Source organism: Pan troglodytes, chromosome 6, assembly GCF_028858775.2.
Source record: "Pan troglodytes isolate AG18354 chromosome 6, NHGRI_mPanTro3-v2.0_pri, whole genome shotgun sequence".
In the NCBI taxonomy this organism is placed as follows: Eukaryota; Metazoa; Chordata; class Mammalia; order Primates; family Hominidae; genus Pan; species Pan troglodytes.
Genome location: NC_072404.2, coordinates 49,195,415 through 49,217,089, shown reverse-complemented (window position 1 = coordinate 49,217,089; position 21,675 = coordinate 49,195,415). Strand labels below are relative to the sequence as shown.

At 41.6% G+C, this 21,675-nt stretch overlaps 1 protein-coding gene across 12 annotated transcripts in view; it reads left to right on the top strand.

Moving 5' to 3' along the window:
* The window catches only part of SUGCT (succinyl-CoA:glutarate-CoA transferase), a 769,414-nt gene that overhangs the window by 32,729 nt on the left and 715,010 nt on the right, over nt 1-21,675 (top strand). For 9 of the 12 annotated variants that reach the window (XM_054655560.2, XM_009452971.5, XM_003318387.5 and 6 more), the window contains exons 2-5: nt 7,797-7,848; nt 8,802-8,875; nt 15,339-15,424; nt 16,386-16,436. In XM_054655560.2, coding sequence (XP_054511535.1) covers nt 7,797-7,848; nt 8,802-8,875; nt 15,339-15,424; nt 16,386-16,436 — 263 coding nt within the window. Of the gene's footprint in view, nt 1-1,838; nt 1,892-7,796; nt 7,849-8,801; nt 8,876-15,338; nt 15,425-16,385; nt 16,437-21,675 lie in introns of all 12 variants that reach the window. The other 3 variants (XR_010158439.1, XM_016957324.4, XM_016957325.4) reach the window with 1 other exon arrangement.

Here is a 21,675-nt window from a genome sequence, read left to right as displayed (position 1 = left end):
CATGCAGTGAGTGTTATACCTCTATTATAAGCTGTGGGTCACGGAAGAGAACTGTGGAACCCAGTGACTAGTGTTCAGCTCGATTAGGATGAACCTGGGCACTTAGCAATGCAGGAACAATGGCGAGCCTTTAGCCCAGTCGAGAGCGGCAATGGGTGCCTCACTGGATCAGAAACACAGCGGACACCCTGCCGGATCCGGAGGGGTGGAAGTCAGCGGCGGGTCTGCGACAGCAGCAAACAGCAGTGGTGGACAGCAAGCGAAAGCTCAGCTCGAGCCATAACAAACACGGACCAGAAGAGTGTGCAGTTGCAAGATTTAATAGAGTGAAAACAGAGCTCCCATACAATGGGAGGGGACCCAAAGGGGGTTGCCCACTCCCGCTCAAATGCCTGGGGTTTATATCCCATTGTGCCTTACCCTGTGCTCTCAGGTGATATATGATTTGTCTATTTCTTTACCTCCTGCTTTTAGCCTAATTTGTATTTTAGTGAGCCCTCTTTACTACCTGATTGGTTGGATGTGAGTTGAGTTAAAAGCCCCGTGTTTAAAGGTGGGTGTGGTCACCTTCCCAGCTAGTCTTAGGAATTCTTAGTTGGACTAGGAAATCCAGCTAGTCCTGTCTCTCAATTTCACAGGTGTATACATCTGTCAAAATTTATTTAATTGTACAATTTATTATATTTATAGAAATAATATATAGTATATCATATAAATTATATATAATGTATTATATAGTTATTTGTATAACATAATTTATTTATATAATGTATATCCTGTGTGTGTGTGTATTTTTCTTAGAAACAGGGTCTTGCTCTGTTGCTTAGGCTAGAATGCAGTGGCATGATCATGGCTCACTGTATTTTTTTTGTTTTGTTTTTTGAGATGGAGTCTCACTCTGTCCCCCAGGCTGGAGTGCAGTGGCACGATCTTGGCTCACTGCAACCTCTGCTTCCTGGGTTGGAGCAATTCTCCTGCCTCAGCCTTCCGAGTAGCTGGGATTACAGGTGTGTGCCACCATGCCCGGCTAATTTTTGTATTTTTAATAGAGACGGGGTTTTGCCATGTTGGCCAGGCTGGTCTTGAACTCCTGACCTCAGGTGATCCACTCACCTTGGCCTCCCAGAGTGCTCGGATTACAGGCATGAGCCACCACACCTGGCCCATCATGGCTCTCTGTAACCTTGAACTCCTGGGCTCATGTTATTTCCCGATCTCAGCTTCTCAAGTAGGTAGGGCCACAAGCATGCCACCACACCTGGCTAAGAATATTATAATGTATTATATATAGTATTATTATATGTAAGTCATTCTTCAATAAAGTTAATTAGGTGCTGGATGCAGTGGCTCATACCTGTAGCCTCAGCTACTTAGCAGGCTCAGGTGAGAGGATTGCTTGAGCCCAGAAGGTCGAGATTACAGTGAACTATGTATGTTCCTGCCACTGCACCCTAGCCTGGGCAGCAAAGCCCAGACCTTGTCTCTCAAAACATAAATAAATGAATAAAGTTGATTATAAAACATCTAAAGTACAGCAGAAAAAACAAAATTTCTGCCATGAACATTTTTATACCTATGTCTTAGCATACTTATAGAATGTTCCTGTGAATTCAATTCTGCCAACAGGAAAACTTAATTAAAGGCTATTAAGATTTTAAAATATTATGGAAAGTGTCAATTGCTCTCCTAAAAGATTGTTATTGATTGATATTCCACAATGTATGAAAGTGTCCATTTCACCCCACTTTTGCAAGTATTGAATAGTTATCTTTTAAATGTTTTCCAATGTGGTGAGAAAAAAAATTTTATTGTGATAATATTCATCTTTTTTATTTTAGGTGGAATTGCTATGAACATCTTTTGCTATGATACTGGAGATTTTTATTTATTTGTGAGTTGGTTGTTCATGTTCTTTTCCCACTTTTCCATTAGGCTGTGTTTCTTTCTTACTGATATGTGAGAGTTCTTTATACTTAAAAACCTTTCTTCTTTATTTTTTAGCCTTTCGGGCTGTCATTTATCTTCTAATTGTGTTCATGGTATCTTTCACTGTACTGCGTTTAAATTTTTTTTTTTTTCGAGACAGAGTCTCACTCTGTCTCCCAGGCTGGAGTGTAGTGGTGCAATCTCGGCTCACTGCAGCCTCTGCCTCCCGGGTTCAAGCGATTCTCCTGCCTCAGCCCCCCTAGTAGCTGGGATTACAGGTATGCACCAACATGCCCAGCTGCTTTTTGTATTTTCAGTAGAGACAGGGTTTCGCCATGCTGGCCAGGCTGGTCTCTAACTCCTGACCTTAAGTGATCCGCCTGCCTCCTCCTCCCAAAGTGCTGGGATTACAGGTGTGAATCACCGCACCTGGACTTTGTTTCTTTTTAAAGACAACTTATTGATTTCATTAACACCCTGTTGATTCATTAACATTGAACTCATGATCTGCAGCACTATAACTCATGCCTGAATGAAGCTTATCTAACAATGTATTTTCTCCATAAGGCACATCATGGCCTTCTTATGCTTGGGAACACTAGACAGCACTATGCTTCTGGGCCATAAACAGTGAGATCACCAACAAAAAGCACAAAAATGTTAAAAACGTAACATTAAATATACTGCAAGAGGACACTTGTTTATAGTATGAGAGGTGAAAAAGTATCACCTTGTTCAACCTCAGCTGGGAACATGCACAATGACCTACTCAAATTTTCCTGCATCTGCATGTCTGGGAATGACCGTGAAAGCTCCGCATGTATTGATTTTGGGGTTACAAATAAATTTTAGTGAGTAGGCTGGGCGTGGTGGCTGGCTCATGCCCGTAATGCCAGCACTGTGGGAGGCTGAGGTGGATGGATCACCTGAGATGAGGCGTTTGAGATCAGCCTGGCCAACATGGCGAAACCCCGTCTCTACTAAAAGTACAAAAAATAGCGGGACATGGTGGCACATGCCTGTAATCTTAGCTACTTGGGAGGCTGAGGCAGGAGAATCACTTGAACCCGGGAGGTGGAGGTTGTAGTGAGCTGAGATCACTCCAGCCTGGGTGACAGAGCAAGACTCCATCTCAAAAGAAAAAAAAAAATGTAGTGAGTAGTCAAATTCCCAAATACAGAATCTGAGTATTAACTGTAATTCCTCTGTGGTGCTGCTGCCATGTGTACAATGAGTCAGTAAAAGCTTCAGAGTGGAAATATTTATCAAAACACTGCAGGGGGCTGTATAGCAGGAGATACACAGAATGATACTTCACTCTGTTGTTCACAAATGTAATATAGTTTATAATTTATTTTTTAATTTTTAAAATCAAAGTTTTAGGTATACTTGGTTTTAAAACTTCAGAAGTTCTGCAGTGTTAATTATGAAGAAGAGTAACCCCTTATGCCTTTCTGCCCCTTCCCTTTGCCCAGAGATAATAAATTTCAATTCTTTTTGCCTTTTTTTTTCTGCCAAGTTGCTAAATAACCTGATTATAATGTTATTGATTATTTTGTTTTTTTTTTTAAGGCACTATCAGTAGAGATAAAGACTAGCTTTCAGGCCAGGCACGGTGCCTCATGCCTGTAATCCCAGCACTTTGAGAGGTCGAGGTGGGTGGATCACCTGAGGTCAGGAGTTTGAGACCAGCCTGGCCAACATGGCGAAACCCCGTCTCTACTAAAAATACAAAAATTAACTGGGCCTGGTGGCAGGTGCCTGTAATCCCAGATACTTGGGAGGCTGAGGCAGGAGAATCCCTTGAACCTGGGAAGCGGAGATTGTAGTGAGCCAAGATCGCAAGCCTGGGAGACAGAGTGAGACTCCGTCTCCAAAAAAAAAAAAAAAAAAAAGACTAGCTTTCTTTCACTACCATTTGAACAAATATTCATGCCCTTTTCATCCTTCCAAATTATACATTTTGTTAGATCACTATTCAGTATTTAGGTTGTTATTATATTGTTTCATCAAACTAAAATCTGGCCTAAGAAAGCCTCCATACTCACATACTTGAGTTTTTACCTACAACCCACAACCTAATTTAGTAGGTAAGCAAACTGAAAACCTAACTTAGGGGTATGCTTCAATAACAGTTGCTGACTCTCAGCCAGTCCCAGCAGCTGGACCTCAAAGACTTACAGCCACCAGCTATTCAGATCGTGTTCTGATAAGGCACTAGCTGTTTCTATACCTTGCTTCTGCTCCCTGCACATCACTTTCCTTTTTCTATCCATAAGTTCTCTCCCACTGCGCCCACTATACAAGCAGCGCTGGCGGCCCTCTAAATCTGCTGTGACTTGGGGGAGGGTGGGGAGGGGTTGTCTGATTTCACAAATCATTTTTCCTTGCTAAATTAAACTGTTAAATTACGTTTGTTTAAAAAATTTTTTGAAATAGTACAATTATTATTCATACTCTGATTACACTGCTGCTCATGTATACCTTCTTATTTCTCTTTGTTAATATTTGTCCAGTTTCTTTAATTGCCTTCTCAATATCTATCCTCCATTTATCCCATACCGCAATGCAAGTGCAAACCTCTCAGCTATTGTGTTGGTATCTTCCTTGTTGTCATCCTGAGCTTTCACTTCACCCCTCTGCTTTGTTTTATTTTATTCTTTTTGTATTTTATTTTATTTTTGAGATGGAGTCTCCCTGTGTTGCCCAGGCTGGAGTGCAGTGGTGTAATCTCGGCTCACTGCAACCTCTGCCTCCTGGGTTCAAGAGATTATCCTGTCTCAGCCTCCTGAGTAGCTGGGACAACTGGTGCTCCTCGCCACACCCAGCTAAATGTTTGTATTTTTGTAGAGATGGGGTTTCACCATGTTGGCCAGGCTGGTTTCGAATTCCTGACCTTAAGTGATAGGTCCGCCTTGGCCTCACAAAATGCTGGGATTACAGGCATGGACCACCTTGCCTACCATTATCTGATTTTTAATAGTTTGTTTGAATCAGGCTCTAAGTGAGGCTCATATACTGCGGTTGGTTGACACTTTTCTTAAGTCTCATTTAATTTGAGGTCTTCTTCTACATCTTGCATTTTCCTTGCCTTTTTATTTTTTAAAGAAATAAACATTTCCATTTCCTGCAGTGTTTCAGGCATTCTGGATTTTTCTGCCTGCTTCCATATGGTGTCCTTGAACATAGTCCTCTGTCTCCTATAGCTCCTGTCACTTATTTGTAAGTTGGATCTAGAGTCTTCCTTATATTCAGGTGGGGAGGAATGATTTTCTTATAAAGTAATTTTCTAGATTTCTAGATTACCTTTTAAAGTAATTTTTCCGAGAAAGGATGCATGAGAGGTAGTTTTTGAAAACCTGTGTGACTAAAAATATATTTTTTTCTACCCTCACACTTGACTTGTGCTTTAATTGGGTTTAGAATTTTAGGGAGAAAGAATTTCTCCCCTCAGAATTTTAAGGGTTTTTTTTTTTGCTCCAGTTTTTTGTCTTTCAGCATTGTTGAGAAATTCAATGTCCTCTTGATAACCAATACTTTATATCTGACCTGCTTTTTTCTCCCTAGAAATGTTTAAGATCTTTTGTCAGAGAAGTCAGTATTCCAGATTTTCACAATGATGTCTTGGTGTGCTTGCTCTGTGTCTTTTTAAAATCCATTATACTGGGCCAGTAGAGGGACCTTCCAATCTGGAAATTTATGCCTTTCAGTTCTAGGCATTTTTTTCTGAATTATTTCTTTGGTAATATTCTCTTTTCTGTTTTTGCTGTTCACTAAAGAAGCTCATATTATTAGGTTTCCTGGACTGATGTTTTATTTTTCTTACCTTTTCTCCATTTTCCACTTTTATTTTATTTTTTTGTTCTGCTCTGTAGGTGATTTTCTTATCTCGATCTTTCTGCCTTTCTATAATATTTTTCCTTCTATCATATTTTTAAGTGTCAAGGGCCACAACAAGCAGGATTTTGTGAGCTGCAGAAAGAAGTTGGATTTCATTCTAAGTTTAGTAGGAAGCCATAGAGGATTTTGAGCAGGGAAGGATATTATGTTTTACATAAAAAAGGATCATTCTCACTGCTCTAACAGGTTATCTCTGCTGTAAGCCATTGTATTAATCTATTGCCATATAACAAACCACTCCAAAACTTAGTGCGTTAAAACAAGACTTTATTTTTTTCTCAAAGTTCCGTGGGTTGATTGGGCAATTCTTTCTTTCTTTCTTTCTTTTTTTTAAGACAGTTTTGCTTTTGTTGCCCAGGCTGGAGTGCAATGGCGCCATCTCAGATTACTGCAACATCTGCCTCCTGGGTTCAAGCGATTCTCCTGCCTCAGCCTCCCGAGTAGCTGGGATTACAGGCATGCGTCACCATACCTGGCTAATTTTGCATTTTTAGTGGAGACAGGGTTGGCCAGGCTGGTCCGGAACTCCTGACCTCAGGTGATCTGCCCGCCTCGGCCTCCCAAAGTGCTGGGATTACAGGCGTGAGCCACCATGCCTGGCCAGTTGGGCAGTTCTTTTGCTGGATTCACTTGGGTTTATTCATGTGTCTGCAAATAGCTAGTGGCTTGGCTCGGCCTGGGTGTTCCAAGATGGCTTCATCCAGATGCCTGGGCCTCAGCTGGGAATGCTGCAATGACAGTCTCAGCTGAACTTCTCTCCATGTGTTCTTTCATCTTGTGCTTCTTCACATGAAGATGGAAGTGGTCCAAAAAGTCAAGCCCCAGTGTGTAAGCACTTATCCTGCCTCTGCTGGCATCAACTTTCCTAATATCCTGTTGGCGAAAACAAGGCAGATGTCAAAGCCCAGTGCCAACGTGGGAGGAGAATGTATGAGGTTGTGGATATCTGGAGGTGTGATTTTTGGGGAAATAGCTGTAACAATTTACCACATTAAACATGGTTTTAGCTACTTTCCTTTTTCTGATGCTTTGCCTATCAGTTTACCTTCTGATTATAATTTGGTTTTCCATGTAAGTATGCTGTCAAGAAAATAATGCACCAATCACATGCACTTCAAATATTTGCTATTGCTGTGATTGTGATAGTAATTTTTTTTTTTTTTTTGAGACGATGTCTTGCTGTGTCGCTCAGGTGGAGTGCAGTGGCTCGATCTCGGCTCGCTACAGCTTCCGCCTCCCGGGTTCAAAGGATCCTCCTGCCTCAGCGAGTAGCTAGAATTACATGCACATCCCACAGTGCCTGGCTATTTTTTGTATTGTTAGTAGAGATGGGATTTACCATGTTGGCCAGGCTGGTCTCAAGTGCCTGACCTCAAGTGATCCACCCGCCTCCGCCTCCCAAAGTGGTGGGATTACAGGTGTGAGCCACCATACCTGGCCTGTGACAGCAATTTCTTACAAAATAATAAATTGGCTCATTTCAAGGACAGAATGCCTACTGTATGAGCTTCCAGTATTTTTTTTTTTTTTCGAGACAGAGCCTTGCTCTGTCGCCCAGGCTGGAGTGCAGCGGCATGATCTCAACTCACTGCAACCTCTGCCTCCTGGGTTCAAGTGATTCTCCTGCCTCAGCCTCCCGATAATTGAGATTACAGGCATGTGCCACCATGCCTGGCTAATTTTTGTATTTTTGGTACAGGTGGGGTTTCACCATGTTGGCCAGGCTGGTCTCGAATTCCTGATCTCAGGTGATCCGCCTGCCTCGGCCTCCGAAAGTGCTGGGATTCAGGAGTGAGCCACTGTGCCTGGCTGAGCTTCCAGTATTCTTTACTAGAGCCTTGTGGTCTGTGGACTCCCTTGCTAAGAATCACTGTAGTCCTTGTGATCTGTCTCAAGCTTATAATGGTGTATGTGAAAATGTAAGAAAATTAGTAATGAATTATCTTGAAATGTTTTCTCTGTTTTGCCAGATATGAACAATATAAAGCCATTGGAAGGGGTAAAAATTCTGGATCTAACAAGGTTTGTATTGGTTTATCTACATTTTGGTGATTGGGTTTTTCCCTTTCCTCAAAAACTTTTAATTTTTTGAATTATAAGAAGAGACTTATATGCTTATGTTGAAATTTTAGAGAAGAAAATAAGAAAAGAAAAATTGCTGTAATATCATTCTATGAGACAGTTAGTGTAGTATTTATGCCTTTTCCCAATGTATATTTATATATAATCTTAAAAAACAAAAATTGGAACCATATTGAAATTAGTTTTACCCATATTTTAAACACAATGTTATATTTTTAATATTTTCCTATGTTATTCAAAATTCAACAAAAAAGTGAAATAGTAATTAATATATCGATGTCACATAATTACTTAATCATCCTCTAATCTTTCACGATTATAAATTAGGCTTCCTTGTACACAAATGTTTCCCTCAGTTTTGATTTCTTCCTCAGGATAAAATTCTAGAAAAAGAATTATAGGGGCCAGGCGCGGTGGCTCACGCCTGTAATCCCAGCACTTTGGGAGGCTGAGGCGGGCGGATCATGAGGTCAGGAGATCGAGACCATCCTGGCTAACACGGTGAAACCCCGTCTCTACTAAAAATACAAAAAAATTAGCCAGGCGTGGTGGTGGGCACCTGTAGTCCCATCTACTCGGGAGGCTGAGGCAGGAGAATGGCATGAACCCAGGAGGTGGAGCTTGCAGTGAGCTGAGATAGTGCCACTGCACTCCAGCCTGGGTGACAGAGCGAGACTCCGTCTCCAAAAAAAAAAAAAAAGAAAAAGAATTATAGGATCAAAGGGGATATATATTTTTAAAGCCCTATTACATATGGCCAAATTACAGTTTTAACTGTTTTGATTCTTACTAGCATTATATGAGCGTGTCTGTGTTGACGGGTTGTTGGAAAATAATTAATATAAACATTTTCAAGATGGTAATTAATTTATTTATCATTTTTAACATTGTAGAGTCCTGGCGGGACCTTTTGCTACTATGAATTTAGGAGATCTTGGAGCAGAAGTTATAAAAGTGGAGAGACCAGGTAAAGCTATTACTCCCTTTAAAAAATAGAAACAAGCTAATAAATATTTTAAAATAATTCTCTAAATACCCATGTTTAGTGTACCTGTAAGTGGGATAAGGAGAGAATTAAAATGAAATGATTGTCTTTTTCTTCTCCATTTCTTGTTTTCCTGTGAACTAACACTAATGATATCTTTTTCACTCCTTACGTGTGCTAAGTGCTAAGGCTCAAACCAGTTTCTTCTTTGCACCTGAAGGCTTTTGTTAGAAGCTGAGGCTGGGCACAGTGGTTGACGCCTGTAATCCCAGCACTTTGGGAGGCCAAGGAGGGCAGATCACTTGAGGTCAGGACTTCGAGACCAGCCTGGCCAACATGGTGAAACCTCTTCTCTACTAAAAATACAAAAAAAAAGTAGGCAGGCATGGACCTGTAATTGCAGCTACTTGGGAGGCTGAGGCAGGAGAATCACTTGAACCCGGGAGGTGGAGGTTGCTGTGAGGCAAGGTCATGCCACTGCACTCCAGCCTAGGCAACAGAGCAAGACTCCGTTTCAAAAAAAAAAAAAAAAAATGAAAAAAAAGGGACTGAGATGCAGCGTATAACAACGATGATAATGACACCTACAGTGCCGGGGCAAAGTTCTCAATGCTTTGCCTGGGCTTATTTAATCTTTACAACAACCCTATGGGCTAATGCTATTATTCATAGTTTATAAAGGAGAAAATGGAGGCACAGAGAAGTAAAGCAACTTATTTAGGGGCACACAGGTAATTAGGAATATCCAGACCCTCAGCCATGATTCTGGCCTTCCTTAGCCCCAGCCTAGCTTTAGCATTGAGACTGAGATTACAGTGGGCCTGGCCACCCTCCCTCACCGTGGAATCAAGGGAAGGCCAGGAGAAAGGAGGATAAAAGTGAAGAAATAGGGTACAGAAGAAGGAGAGAAGGAAAAGGAATCACAGTCCCTCAAAAAACAACCTAAGGCTGGGCGTGGTGGCTTACGCCTGTAATCCCAGTACTTTGGGAGGCCGAGGCAGGTGGATCACCTGAATTCGGCAGTTCGAGACCAGCCTGGCCAACATGGTGAAACCCTGTCTCCACTAAAAATACAAAAATGAGCCAGGCATGGTGGCAGACACCTGTGGTTCCAGCTACTTGGGAGGCTGAGGCAGAAGAATCTCTTGAACTTGGGAGGTGGAGGTTTCAGTGAGCCGAGGTCGTGCCACTGCACTCCAGCCTGGGTGACAGAGTGAGACCCTGTCTCAAAAACAAACAAACAAACAAACAAAAAACCTCAAATACTCCAACCTAAGTCATTCTTTTCTATTCCTTTTTGTTTTTATTTTTTAGAGACAGCATTTCCCTCTGTCATCCAGGCTGGAGTACAGTGGTGTGATAATAGCTCACCATAGCCTCCAACTACTGGGCTCGAGCAGTTCTCCTGCCTCAGCCTCCTGAATAGCTGGGACTACAGGCATGTACCACCATGCCCAGCTATAATAATAAAAATTTTTTTGTGTGTGTAGAGACAGGGTCTTACTATGTTGCTTGGGCTGGTCTTGAACTCCTGTCTCAGCCTTTCAGAATGTTGGAATTACAGGTGTGAGCTACTACTCCTGGCCATTTTTTTCTATTCCCAATAAAAGAAACATTTCCCCATTTTATAATTTTAAAGGTTTTGAAGCGGGAAACACCTAAGCTTAGATCAGTTTTTTGCTTTTATGTTTTTCATCTGACATCTTTCCTGTTCTTTCTTCCTCCTTTGTTCACCAAATACATATATTCTGTGTACACATTTCTCACTTTTGTTTGGTATCATCTTAGCATTTTGGTGTTTAGTTCAAGCTGTTATTGATAAAGTTGCTTAGAAAAGCATCATTGTTGGCCAGGCATGGTGGTTCACGCCTGTAGTCCCAACATTTTGGGAGGACGAGGTGGGCAGATCGTTTGAGCCCAGGAGTTCAAGACCAGCCTGGCCAACATGGTGAAACCCCCTTCTCTACTAAAAGTACAAAAGTTAGTGGGACATGGTGGCAGATGCCTGTAATCTCAACTACTTGGGAGGCTGAGGCAGGAGAATCTCTTGAACCTGGGAGGCAGAGGTTGCAGTGAGTCGAGACCATGCCATTGCACCCCAGCCTGGGCAACAAGAGCCACACTCCATCTCAAAAAGGAACGTGTCGTTGTTTTGTGCCCTTTCTCTCCAATAAGCACTTAAAGGGCACAGTCCATGTTTTTTAATGTCTGCTATATCATCATATAAACAGCTTGTTTTATTTTATTTTTTTTTGAGACAGGTCTCACTCTGTCATCCAGGCTGGAGTGCCATCGTGTGATCATGGCTTACTGCGGCCTTGACCTCCCGGGCTCAAGCAATCCTCCTACCTTAGCTGGAACCATAGTTGTGCGCAACTGTGCCTGGCTAAGTTTTTTTTGTTTTGTTTGAGATGGAGTCTCACTCTGTGAGCCACTGCACCCGGCCTTATTAAATTTTTTTTTTTTTTTGGTTAAAACAGGGTCTTCCTATGTTGCCCAGGCTGGTCTTGAACTCCTGGGCTCAAATGATCCTTCGACCTCAGCCTTCCAAAGTGCTGACATTATAGGTGTGGGTAAGCCACCACACATGGCCTATGCAGCTTGTTTTAGAAGTTTTCAAAAATTAGCATTATTATTTATGTTTCAAGATCTGATCCTACGGGTCTTAAACAGAATCCCCAAATCAGTGAGACTGGTACAGTGCTGAATAGTGTGTATGTATCTCTAAGACTTACAAGAGAATGATTTATAATTACATCAACTTAGTAATTGACCATAAGTGATAGCCATATAAAGTAGAATATCTTTTTGTTTGTTTCCTTCTTTTTTAAAAAATTTTAAATTTTATTTTGTCTTTACAGAAAGTAGAATATTTGATCTGGAAGATTCAATTTCTTGTTAAGTAGATATTCTTAAGAGGCCAAAGCAGTTAGCAGAAGATTCTCTGATGAGCATGGGGAATATCATATATTAGTATATTATATTTTATTACTTTTTATTATCCCTGACAGTCTTAGGCAGTAGAAGTGCCTGGTAAGTCCTGCTCCCAGAGATGATGCTTTGTTTATTCAGCTAATGATGTTCATCGCTTTTAGTCATTGTTGGATACATGCGGAAGAATGTTTATTTTCTAGCTCAACATTTGTTTTTTTTCTTTAAAGCTTCTAATTTCCATATTGCTATCTGATTTCAACACTGCAGCACTACAACCATTGGTTTTCTTGCATTTTCCATTCCTAGATAGAAGATTCAATGTATTAATAATTTCTCTTGCTATTTCTGTTGGCCACCAGGGTAACATTTGTATTTCTATTAATTTTATAAATTGTTGTTCCCTATATAGTGAGGCCTATTTCCCCTTTGTACTTTTTAGTTTCCACCATGGAAACTAAACCACAACAGATCTTTCTTTGTCTAGGCCTTTATTATGTCTCATTGCCGTACACTTGGTATCGGGCTTTGTTCCTAGCAGGGATTTATTGTCCTTTTTTTTTTTTGAGACAGACTTTTCGCTCTTCTTGCCCAGGCTGGAGTGCAATGGCACGATCTCGGCTCACTGCAACCTCTACCTCCCAGGTTCAAATGATTCTCCTGCCTCAGCTTCCTGAGTAGTTGGGATTACAGGCATATGCCATCACGCCCGGCTAATTTTTTTATTTTTAGTAGAGACGGGGTTTCACCATGTTGACCAGGCTGGTCTCAAACTCCTGACCTCAGGTGATCCACACACCTCGGCCTCCCAAAGTGCTGGGATTACAGGGGCGAGCCACCACATCTGGCCTATTGTCCTTTTTTTGACCAGTTACTATGACTCCCTGTCTTCACCCTTCTGATTAATACATTTTAATATTCATATTATATATTTAATTGTTTTGGGTTTTTGAGATAGTTATTCAACACAGATATGAGAAAAAGGGATTTTCATTAAAAGCAACTTGGTGATATTTTCACATTTCAATAGAAAACTAGTTTCATTTTATATCCACTTCTACAGTTCCTCAATTACATAAAATTTGGTTGTTGTTTTCTTTCTTTCTTTCTCTCTTTTTCTTCCTTCCTTCCTTCCTTCCTTCCTTTCTTTCTTTCCTTCTTTCTTTCTCTCTCTCTCCTTCTTTTCCTTCCTTCCTTCTCTTTCTTTTCTCTTTTATTCCTTCCCCTCCCCTCCCCTTCCCTCCTCTCCCCTCCCCTCCCCTCCCTTCTCCCCTTTCCTCCTCTTCTCTTCTTTTTCTTTTCTTTTCACAGGATCTTGCTCTGTCCCCTAGGCTGGAGTGCAGTGGCGCACTCCTGGCTCAGTGCAGCATTGACCTCCTGAGCTCAAGTGATCCTCCCACCTCAGCGTCCTAAGTAGCTTGGAATACAGGCGTGTGCTACCACACCTGGCTAATTTTTTCATTGTTTGTAGAGACAGGGTTTCACCATGTTGCCTAGGCTGTTCTCAAACTCCTGGCCTCAAGTGATCCACCCACCTTGGCCTCCCAAAGTGTTGGGATTACCAGCATGAGCCACCGGGTCTGGCCTGGTTGTAGTTTTCTGATTTACTATTAGATGAGATTATTTTTATTTGTGTAACCAAAGAGCATATTACATTTATGTATACTCTTCTCTTTGTAGAGTTAGCCAGTCAGTGGGTGTATCTGTGTGCCTGCAGGGCCAGGCAGGGAACCTAAGTGAGGAAAGTGAGCAGGGAAGTGAGCAAGGATGCAGCTGAAATTTCAGCATTGTCTCCACTAGGGGACACGAGGCCAGGGCTGTTGGTCTTTTGTTCACTGCTGTGTCTGCTCTGCACAGAGCAGTGTCTGTGACATAGTTGGTGCTCATTAAATATTTGTTGAATGAATGAGTGTGTCAAAAGGTCATCTAGGAAAGGCAGTGTGAATTTTTAAAGATTTCCAGATTTTGAAATCATGGCAGCTAGTTAAAAACTTTAAGAATTGTGCAGGTCATGTATGTTTATTGCGGCACTTTTCACAATAGCAAAGACTTGGAACCAACCCAAATGTCCAACAATGATAGACTGGATTAAGAAAATGTGGCACATATACACCATGGAATACTATGCAGCCATAAAAAATGATGAGTTCATGTCCTTTGTAGGGACATGGATGAAGCTGGAAACCATCATTCTCAGCAAACTATCACAAGGACAAAAAACCAAACACTGCATGTTCTCACTCATAGGTGGGAATTGAACAATGAGAACACATGGACACAGGAAGGGGAATATCACACACCGGGGCCTGTCGTGGGGTGCGGGGAGTGGGGAGGGATAGCATTAGGAGATATACCTAATGTTAAATGATGAGTTAATGGGTGCAGCACACCAACATGGCATATGTATACATATGTAACAAACCTGCACGTTGTGCACATGTACCCTAAAACTTAAAGTATAATAATAAAAAAAAAGAATTGTGTGGGTCAAATAAAACATGTCTCCCAAGCTGCAGGTTTTTCCAGTTTATGTCCTTTAACCATACATTTCCTGTCATGTGCCATGGACACAGAGCCTTCTGAAACCCCAGTTAGATCAGGAAAGCCTGTAGGCCTCCAGTTTAGACTCCTGACATTATCTCCACCTGAGAAATGAGTGCAAATATCTAAAATAAACTACTGGCCTGGTGCAGTGGGATCACTTTGGGAGGCCTAGGCGGCTGGGTCACTTGAGGTCAGGATTGAGGTCAGGAGTTCGGGACTAGCCCGGCCAATATCGTGAAACCCTGTCTCTACTAAAAATAAAAAATTAGTCGGGCATGGTGGTGCACGCCTGTAATCTCAGTTACTATGGAGGCTGATGCAGGAGATGTCGTTGGTTTATCTCCAGTTAGAACTAATGCTTCTTGGCTGGGTGCAGTGGCTCATACCTGTAATCCCAGCACTTTGGGAGGCTGAGGCGGGTGGATCATTTGAAGTCAGGAGTTTGAGATGAGCCTGACCAATATGGTGAAACCCTGTCTCTACTAAAAATACAAAAATTAGTCGGGCATGTTGGCGGGTACCTGTAATCCCAGCTAGTTTTAGCAATTGATGGTACAATGAAATTATAGTTCTAGAAATTGGTAGTACTATTTTTATTTTTATTTTCAAGGTCACTTAGAAACTGCTTTAAATGGATGGGCGCGGTGGCTCACGCCTGTAATCCCAGCACTTTGGGAAGCTGAAGCGGGTGGATCACCTGAGGTCAGGAGTTCAAGACCAGCCTGGCCAACATGGTGAAATCCTGTCTCTACTAAAAATACAAAAATTAGCCAGGTATGGTGGTGCACACCTGTAATCCCAGCTACTCAGGTGGCTGAGGCAGGAGAATTACCCGAACCCAGGAGGTAGAGGTTGCAGTGAGCAGAGATCGTTCCTCTGCACTCCAGCCTGGGCAACAGAGCAAGACTCCATCTCCAAAAAAAAAAAAAAACAAACCCCAAAGATTAATAGCTCATGTTATTATTTTCAGGAGCTGGTGATGATACACGAACTTGGGGGCCACCTTTTGTTGGGACAGAAAGTACATATTATCTCAGTGTTAACCGAAATAAAAAAGTAAGAATATCATACCTTTTTTGCTTTTTGTGTGTAATTCTCTTGTAATAGCAAAACTGTTGATATCATTGTGGCTTGTTTTTTTCTTCCTTAAAAAAATTAAGATGTAACTAATATTTCAAATAAATTAAACTTCTATTCATTTACCATTCACTAAGTAGAAACAATGGAGCTTTTTACTACTCTTTCTTACCTACTAAGTAACTTAGAACATTTCATAAGAATTTATAATGGAAATAATTTTATGAAATAGAAAAATTATTTGATTCCTTACATTTGTTATTATTAGAGAATAATTGCCTAACACTCAGTATTATACTTTAAAAACATCTCCTATCATCCTTGTTAGCATATTAATATATCCTCATGGTAAATAGAATCAGTAAAGATGATTTAAATATTTCTTCATGCATAAAATAAATTTAAGAGGATGATCTATGATATGAATGGCTTTCTTGTCAGCAATAAGAAGAACTTTCATGGCTGGGCACGGTGGCTCATGCCTTTAATCCCAGCACTTTGGGAGGCTGAGGCAGGTGGATCACGAGGTCAGGAGATCGAGACCGTCCTGGCCAATATGGCGATACCCCGTCTCTACTAAAAATACAAACATTAGCTGGGCGTGGTGGCGTGTGCCTGTAATCCCAGCTACTTGGGAGGCTGAGGCATGTGAATCGCCTGAACCCGGGAGGCAGAGGTTGCAGTGAGCCGAGATCGCGCCACTGCACTCCAGCCTGGGTGACAGAGCAAGACTCCGTCTCAAAAAGTAAAAAAAGAAAAAAAGAAAAACTTTTATGATAGTATTTTAATATACATACTTTATTTTTTTTTTACTTTTTATTTTAGATTCAGGGGATACATATGCATGTTTGTTATGTGGGTATATTGCATAATGGTGGGGATTGGGCTTCTTGTGTTTTGGTCATCGAAATAATATATATATATGTTTTTTAATTTTTAGAGTATTGCTGTTAATATCAAGGATCCAAAAGGGGTGAAAATCATCAAAGAGGTACAGTATGATGTATAGAAAGCATCCTACCACCTAGGTTATAATTAGGGATTGGAATATCAGAGCAAAAGTGTTTTAAAACTCAATTTTATGGGTGATCTGTACATTTGCAACAAATACCTTTTAAGTATTTACTTTGATTTGTATACTTCTTTGTAAGTGTGATGTGCTTTAAATTTTTTGTATATTGTGTATCATTATGGTGCTAGCTACTATTGACTGAGCACCAATTCTGCAGCAAATCCTGGGCTTGGGCACTTTGCTCACATTATCTCCTCTAATCGTCAGATTTTACCTTGTAAATGAAGTATTGAAATCTCATTTACATAAAAGGGAATTGAGTTTCCTGGTGCCTAAGTGATGCTCCAAGATTCCCTAGCTAGTATGGGGAGAAGCTGACATTTGGATCTGGGTCACATCACTGGAAAGTCCAAGCTTTCTCTAACCCTTACTCAGATGACCAATGTATCCAGACCTGGTCTGAGCATCTTTCTTAGAGGAGCTGGAAGGCACAATGGTTAAATTAAGGGTGGATACCTTTGCATGGGATTTGAATCCTGCCTTCTGTGCTTACTGGCTATATGACCTCAGACAGGTTACATAACTTCTTTGTGTCTCAGTTTCTTCATTAGTAAACTGGAGGTAATAATAGTAGCTACTTTCTTTCTTTTTTTAGAAACAGTCTCGCTTTGTTGCCCAGGCTGGAGGGCAGTGGCATGATCTCAGCTCACTGCAACCTCCACCTCCTGGGTTCAAGTAATTCTCTTGCCTCAGCCTCTGGAGTAGCTGGGATTACAGGTGTGCACTAGCACACCTGGCTAATTTTTGTAATTTTAGTAGCAATGGGGTTTCACCATGTTGGCCAGGCTGGTTCGAACTCCTTACTTCAAGTGATCTGCCTACCTTGGCCTCCAAAGTGCTGGGATTTACAGGTGTGAGCCACCGTGCCCAGCCCAATAGTACCTACTCTCTAGGGTTGTTGTTAGAATTGAGTTAGTCTGTGTAAAATGTGTAGACGAGTGCTTGCCACATAGTCAGCACTCATGAGGTGTTAGCTGTTATTATTTCCTATGTTCCTGATGTTGGATTCATCATGTGGGATAAACCTTGTTTGCCATCCTTGTTAAGGTTTAAGTTGAATCTAATGGATGTACAGTATTCTTCTGTATTCGGGGGATTGGTTCTACTAGAACCTCCACATATACCAAAATCTGTGCATACTCAAGTCCTGCAGTCGGCCCTGTGGAACCTGCTTATACAAAAAATTGCCTGTCAGGGTACATGGGTTTTGCATCCAGTGAATACTGCATTTTCCATCCACGTTTGGTTGAAAAGAATCCACCTAGGGGTGGACTTGCACAGTTCAAACCCCTGTTGTTCAAGGGCCAACTGTACTTAGGGCTATTTGGTTAGAGAACCAAGTCTCAAACTTATTTATTTAGAGACAGAGTCTTGCCGTGTCACCCAGGCTGGAGTGCAGTGGCGCGATCTCGGCTCACTGCAACCTTTGCCTCCTGGTTTCAAGCAATTCTCCTGTCTCAGCCTGCGGAGTAGCTGAGTCCACAGGTATGTGCCACCATGCGCAGCTAATTTTTATATTTTTAGTAGAGATGGGGTTTCACCATATTGGTCAGTCTAGTCTCAAACTCCTAACCTCAGGTGATCCACCCGCCTCGGCCTCTCAAAGTGCTGGGATTACAGGCGTGAGCTACCGCGCCTGGCCTCAAACTTTATTTTTTACCAAAACATTAACTTAGCTTCAATTGCTCTGCTGCTGCTTTATGTTCTCTATCTCAGTTATTGGAAGATAATCTTTAATTATTAAGATCAGAATCAGGGACCATTCTTTTCAGTTCTGCTGGATCAATGCAGCCAATTTAGAATTTTCGTTAACTAGATATATTTTGAACCCAAAACTTGAAAATCATCCTGATCTTACCACTCTTTCTTCCCATATCTTTCCTGTAGCATAACTTCGGTTTGTTTCTGTTTTTCTTTTGAAACTTGGTTTGATTTTTCTAAATTGTTTTCCTGGCCTCAAGCAATCCGCATGCCTCAGCCACCCAAAATGCTGGGATTACAGGTGGGAACCACCATGGCCAGCCAATTGCTTTTAGATAGTTATTACAATTAATAAGTTATGTATCTTACTATCTAAAGGAAAAATTGTTTTTTCTCTAGTCTTTCATATTTCTGGTACAGATTTCTCTTCTGGCCTTAAGAGTAGCAAAAAATGCCAGGCATGGTGGCTCACGCCTGTAATCCCAGCACTTTGGGAGGCCGAGGTGGGCGGATCATGAGGTTAGGGGTTCGAGACCAGCCTGGCCAACATGGTGAAACCCTGTCTCTACTAGAAATGCAAAAATTAGCTGGGCGTGTTGGTGCGTGCCTGTAGTCCCAGCTACTTGGGAGGCTGAGGCAGGAGAATTGCTTGAACCCGACAGGCGGAGGTTGCAGTGAGCCGATATTGCACCATTGCACTCCAGCCTGGGTGACACAGTGAGATTCCATCTCAAAAAAAAAAAACAAAAAAGGATTAGCAAAAATAACCCCTCTCCATTTAGGCCTTGGTGGCTATGATTGCTAGTACAATGAGTCTAGTTTATAGAAACAGTTCCAAAGTATTACACAAGGCAATCAGCTGGATACATGAGAGCTTCAAAAAGTATGACTCTTTTGTCAGCTAGGCTAACCAAAAACAGGTTGTGTAAAAACTGAAACTCTGCCTAGAAAACCTATATGAAACTTAGTATTATTGTGGCAATATGATTTGATAACTTCTGATCATGTCTTATCCAATATTTCAGATAATTTTCTATGTTAATTAGTTGACAGTCACAATATCATTATTATGGGCATGTGTTATGGTCAGCAGAGCAATGCATGAGTTTTATTTTCCTATAACATTTTGTTATGAAAAATTAAAACATTCAGAAAAGTTGAAAGAATAATGAACTCTCATTTATCCTATGCCTAGATGAAACAAAAATATTAGAATTTTGCTATATAGCATGCAGTTTATTTTCTTTCTTTCTTTTTTTTTTTTTTTGAGGTGGAGTTTTGCTCTTGTCTCCCAGGCTAGGGTACAATGGTGCGATCTCGGCTCACTCCAACCTCTGCCTTCTGGGTTCAAGCAATTCTCCTGTCTCAGCCTCCCGAGTAGCTGGGACTTCAGGTGCCCACCACCATGCCTGGCTAATTTTTGTATTTTTTAGTAGAGACGGGGTTTCACTGTGTAGGTCAGGCTGGTCCTGAACTCCTGACCTCAGGTAATCTACCTGCCTCAGCCTCCCAAAGAGCTGGGATTGCAGGTATGAGCTACTGTGCCTGGCCAGCCTGCAGTTTATTTTCTTTAGAGCTTGTAGTAGTGTTTTTTTTTTTTTTTTTTTTTTTGAGACAGTCTCACTCTGTTGCCCAGGCTGGAGTGCAGTAGTGAGAATTTGGCTCACTGCAGCCTCCACCTTCTGGGCTCAAGCAATCCTCCTTCTTCAACCTCCTGTGTAGCTGGGACTACAGGCATGTGCCACCATGCCTGACTAATTTTTAAATTTTTTGTAGAGACGAAGCCTTGGTATGTTGCCCAGGCATGTCTTGAACTCCTGACCTCAAGTGATCTATCCCCCCAACTCAGCCTCACAAAGTGTTGGGATTACAGGTGTGAGCTATTTGGCCTGGCCAATTACTGTGTTTTTTTTTTTTTTTTTTTTTTTTTTGAGATGGAGTCTCACTCTGTTGCCCCAGGCTGGAGTGCAGCAGCACGATCTTGGCTCACTGCACCTCCACCTCCTGGGTTCAAGTGATTCTCCTGCCTCAGCCTCCTGAGTAGCTGAGACTACAGGCACGTGCCACCACGTCCAGCTAATTTTTGTAGTTTTTGTAGAGACAGGGTTTCGCCATATTGGCCAGGCTGGTCTCGAACTCCTGACCTTAAGTGATCTGCCTACCTAGGCCCCCCAAAGTGCTGGGATTTACAGGTATGAGCCACTGTGCCCGGCCAATTTATTTAAAAAAGATTTTTTTTTTTTTTTTTGAAGCAGGGTCTCACTCTGTCACCCAGGCTGGAGTGCAGTGGCGTGATCTCGGCTCACTGTGACCTCTGTCTCCCAGGTTCAAGTGATTCTTGTGTCTCAGCCTCCCGAGTAGCTGGGATTACAGGCATGTGCCACCACACCTGGCTCATTTTTTTGTAATTTTAGTAGAGACAGGGTTTTACCATGTTGGCCAGGCTGGTCTTGAACTCCTGACCTCAAATGATCTGCCCTCCTCGGCCTCCCAAAGTGCTGGGACTATAGGTGTGAGTCACTGCACCTGGCCCTTTAAAAACATTTTTAAAAGTATGTAGTCACAATTGAAATTTTGGGAAAAAAATTTCCCAATTTTTTGTAAAATTTCTGTAAAATTAAGGTTTACAATGCTGCATTGTCCTCTAATTCCCGTAACAGCGGTCTGGGCATCACAATCTGGATTTTGTTCCTGACAGTTCCTGGTTTACTGGGCTATAGTTTAGTAGCCTGAAGAAAAAAAACTCCAGTGGTTCTTAAATACATTTAAAACTCTTTGGGAAGAATGCATCTGAAAGGTGTGAAAACATTTCAGAATCCTGCTTAAGTGCGTTAAGTGCATGTTATAATGAGGAATATTACATAATAATAGGGATGCTGAGTAGTAGAGACATTGTGTTTAGGTCTGTTTTTGGAGACAAGGTCTAATAGTCTCCCAGGCTGGAGTGCAGTGGCGCCATCACGGCTCACTGCAGCCTCAATTTACCGGCTCAAGTGATCCTCCCACCTGAGCCTCCTGAGCAGCTGGGACCATAGGTATGCACCACCGTGTCTGGCTAATTTTTGTAGAGATGGGATTTTGCCATGTTGCCCAGGCTGGTCTTGAACTCCTGATCTTGAACTCCTGGGCTCAAGCAGTCCACCTGCCTTGGCCTCCCAAAGTGCTGAGATTAGAGGAGTGAACAACCACACCTGGCCTATTTAGTTTTCTTGTAAAGGTTTAAAAAATGTTTTTCATTGATTTAGTGTACTTACATTCTAATTTTTCTACCTAATCTTTTGAGAATCTATTTGGACAGACCATATAGTCTAGATATTTATTACATTTGAAGGATGCAGAATCCATTCTGCATGTACTTACGTGTACTTACAAAAACTTTAATAGCCATTATTTTACTGACAGTAATGCTTTAAATAGTTGACCAGAACTTCTATGTTTATCTAATTTGCTTCATCAG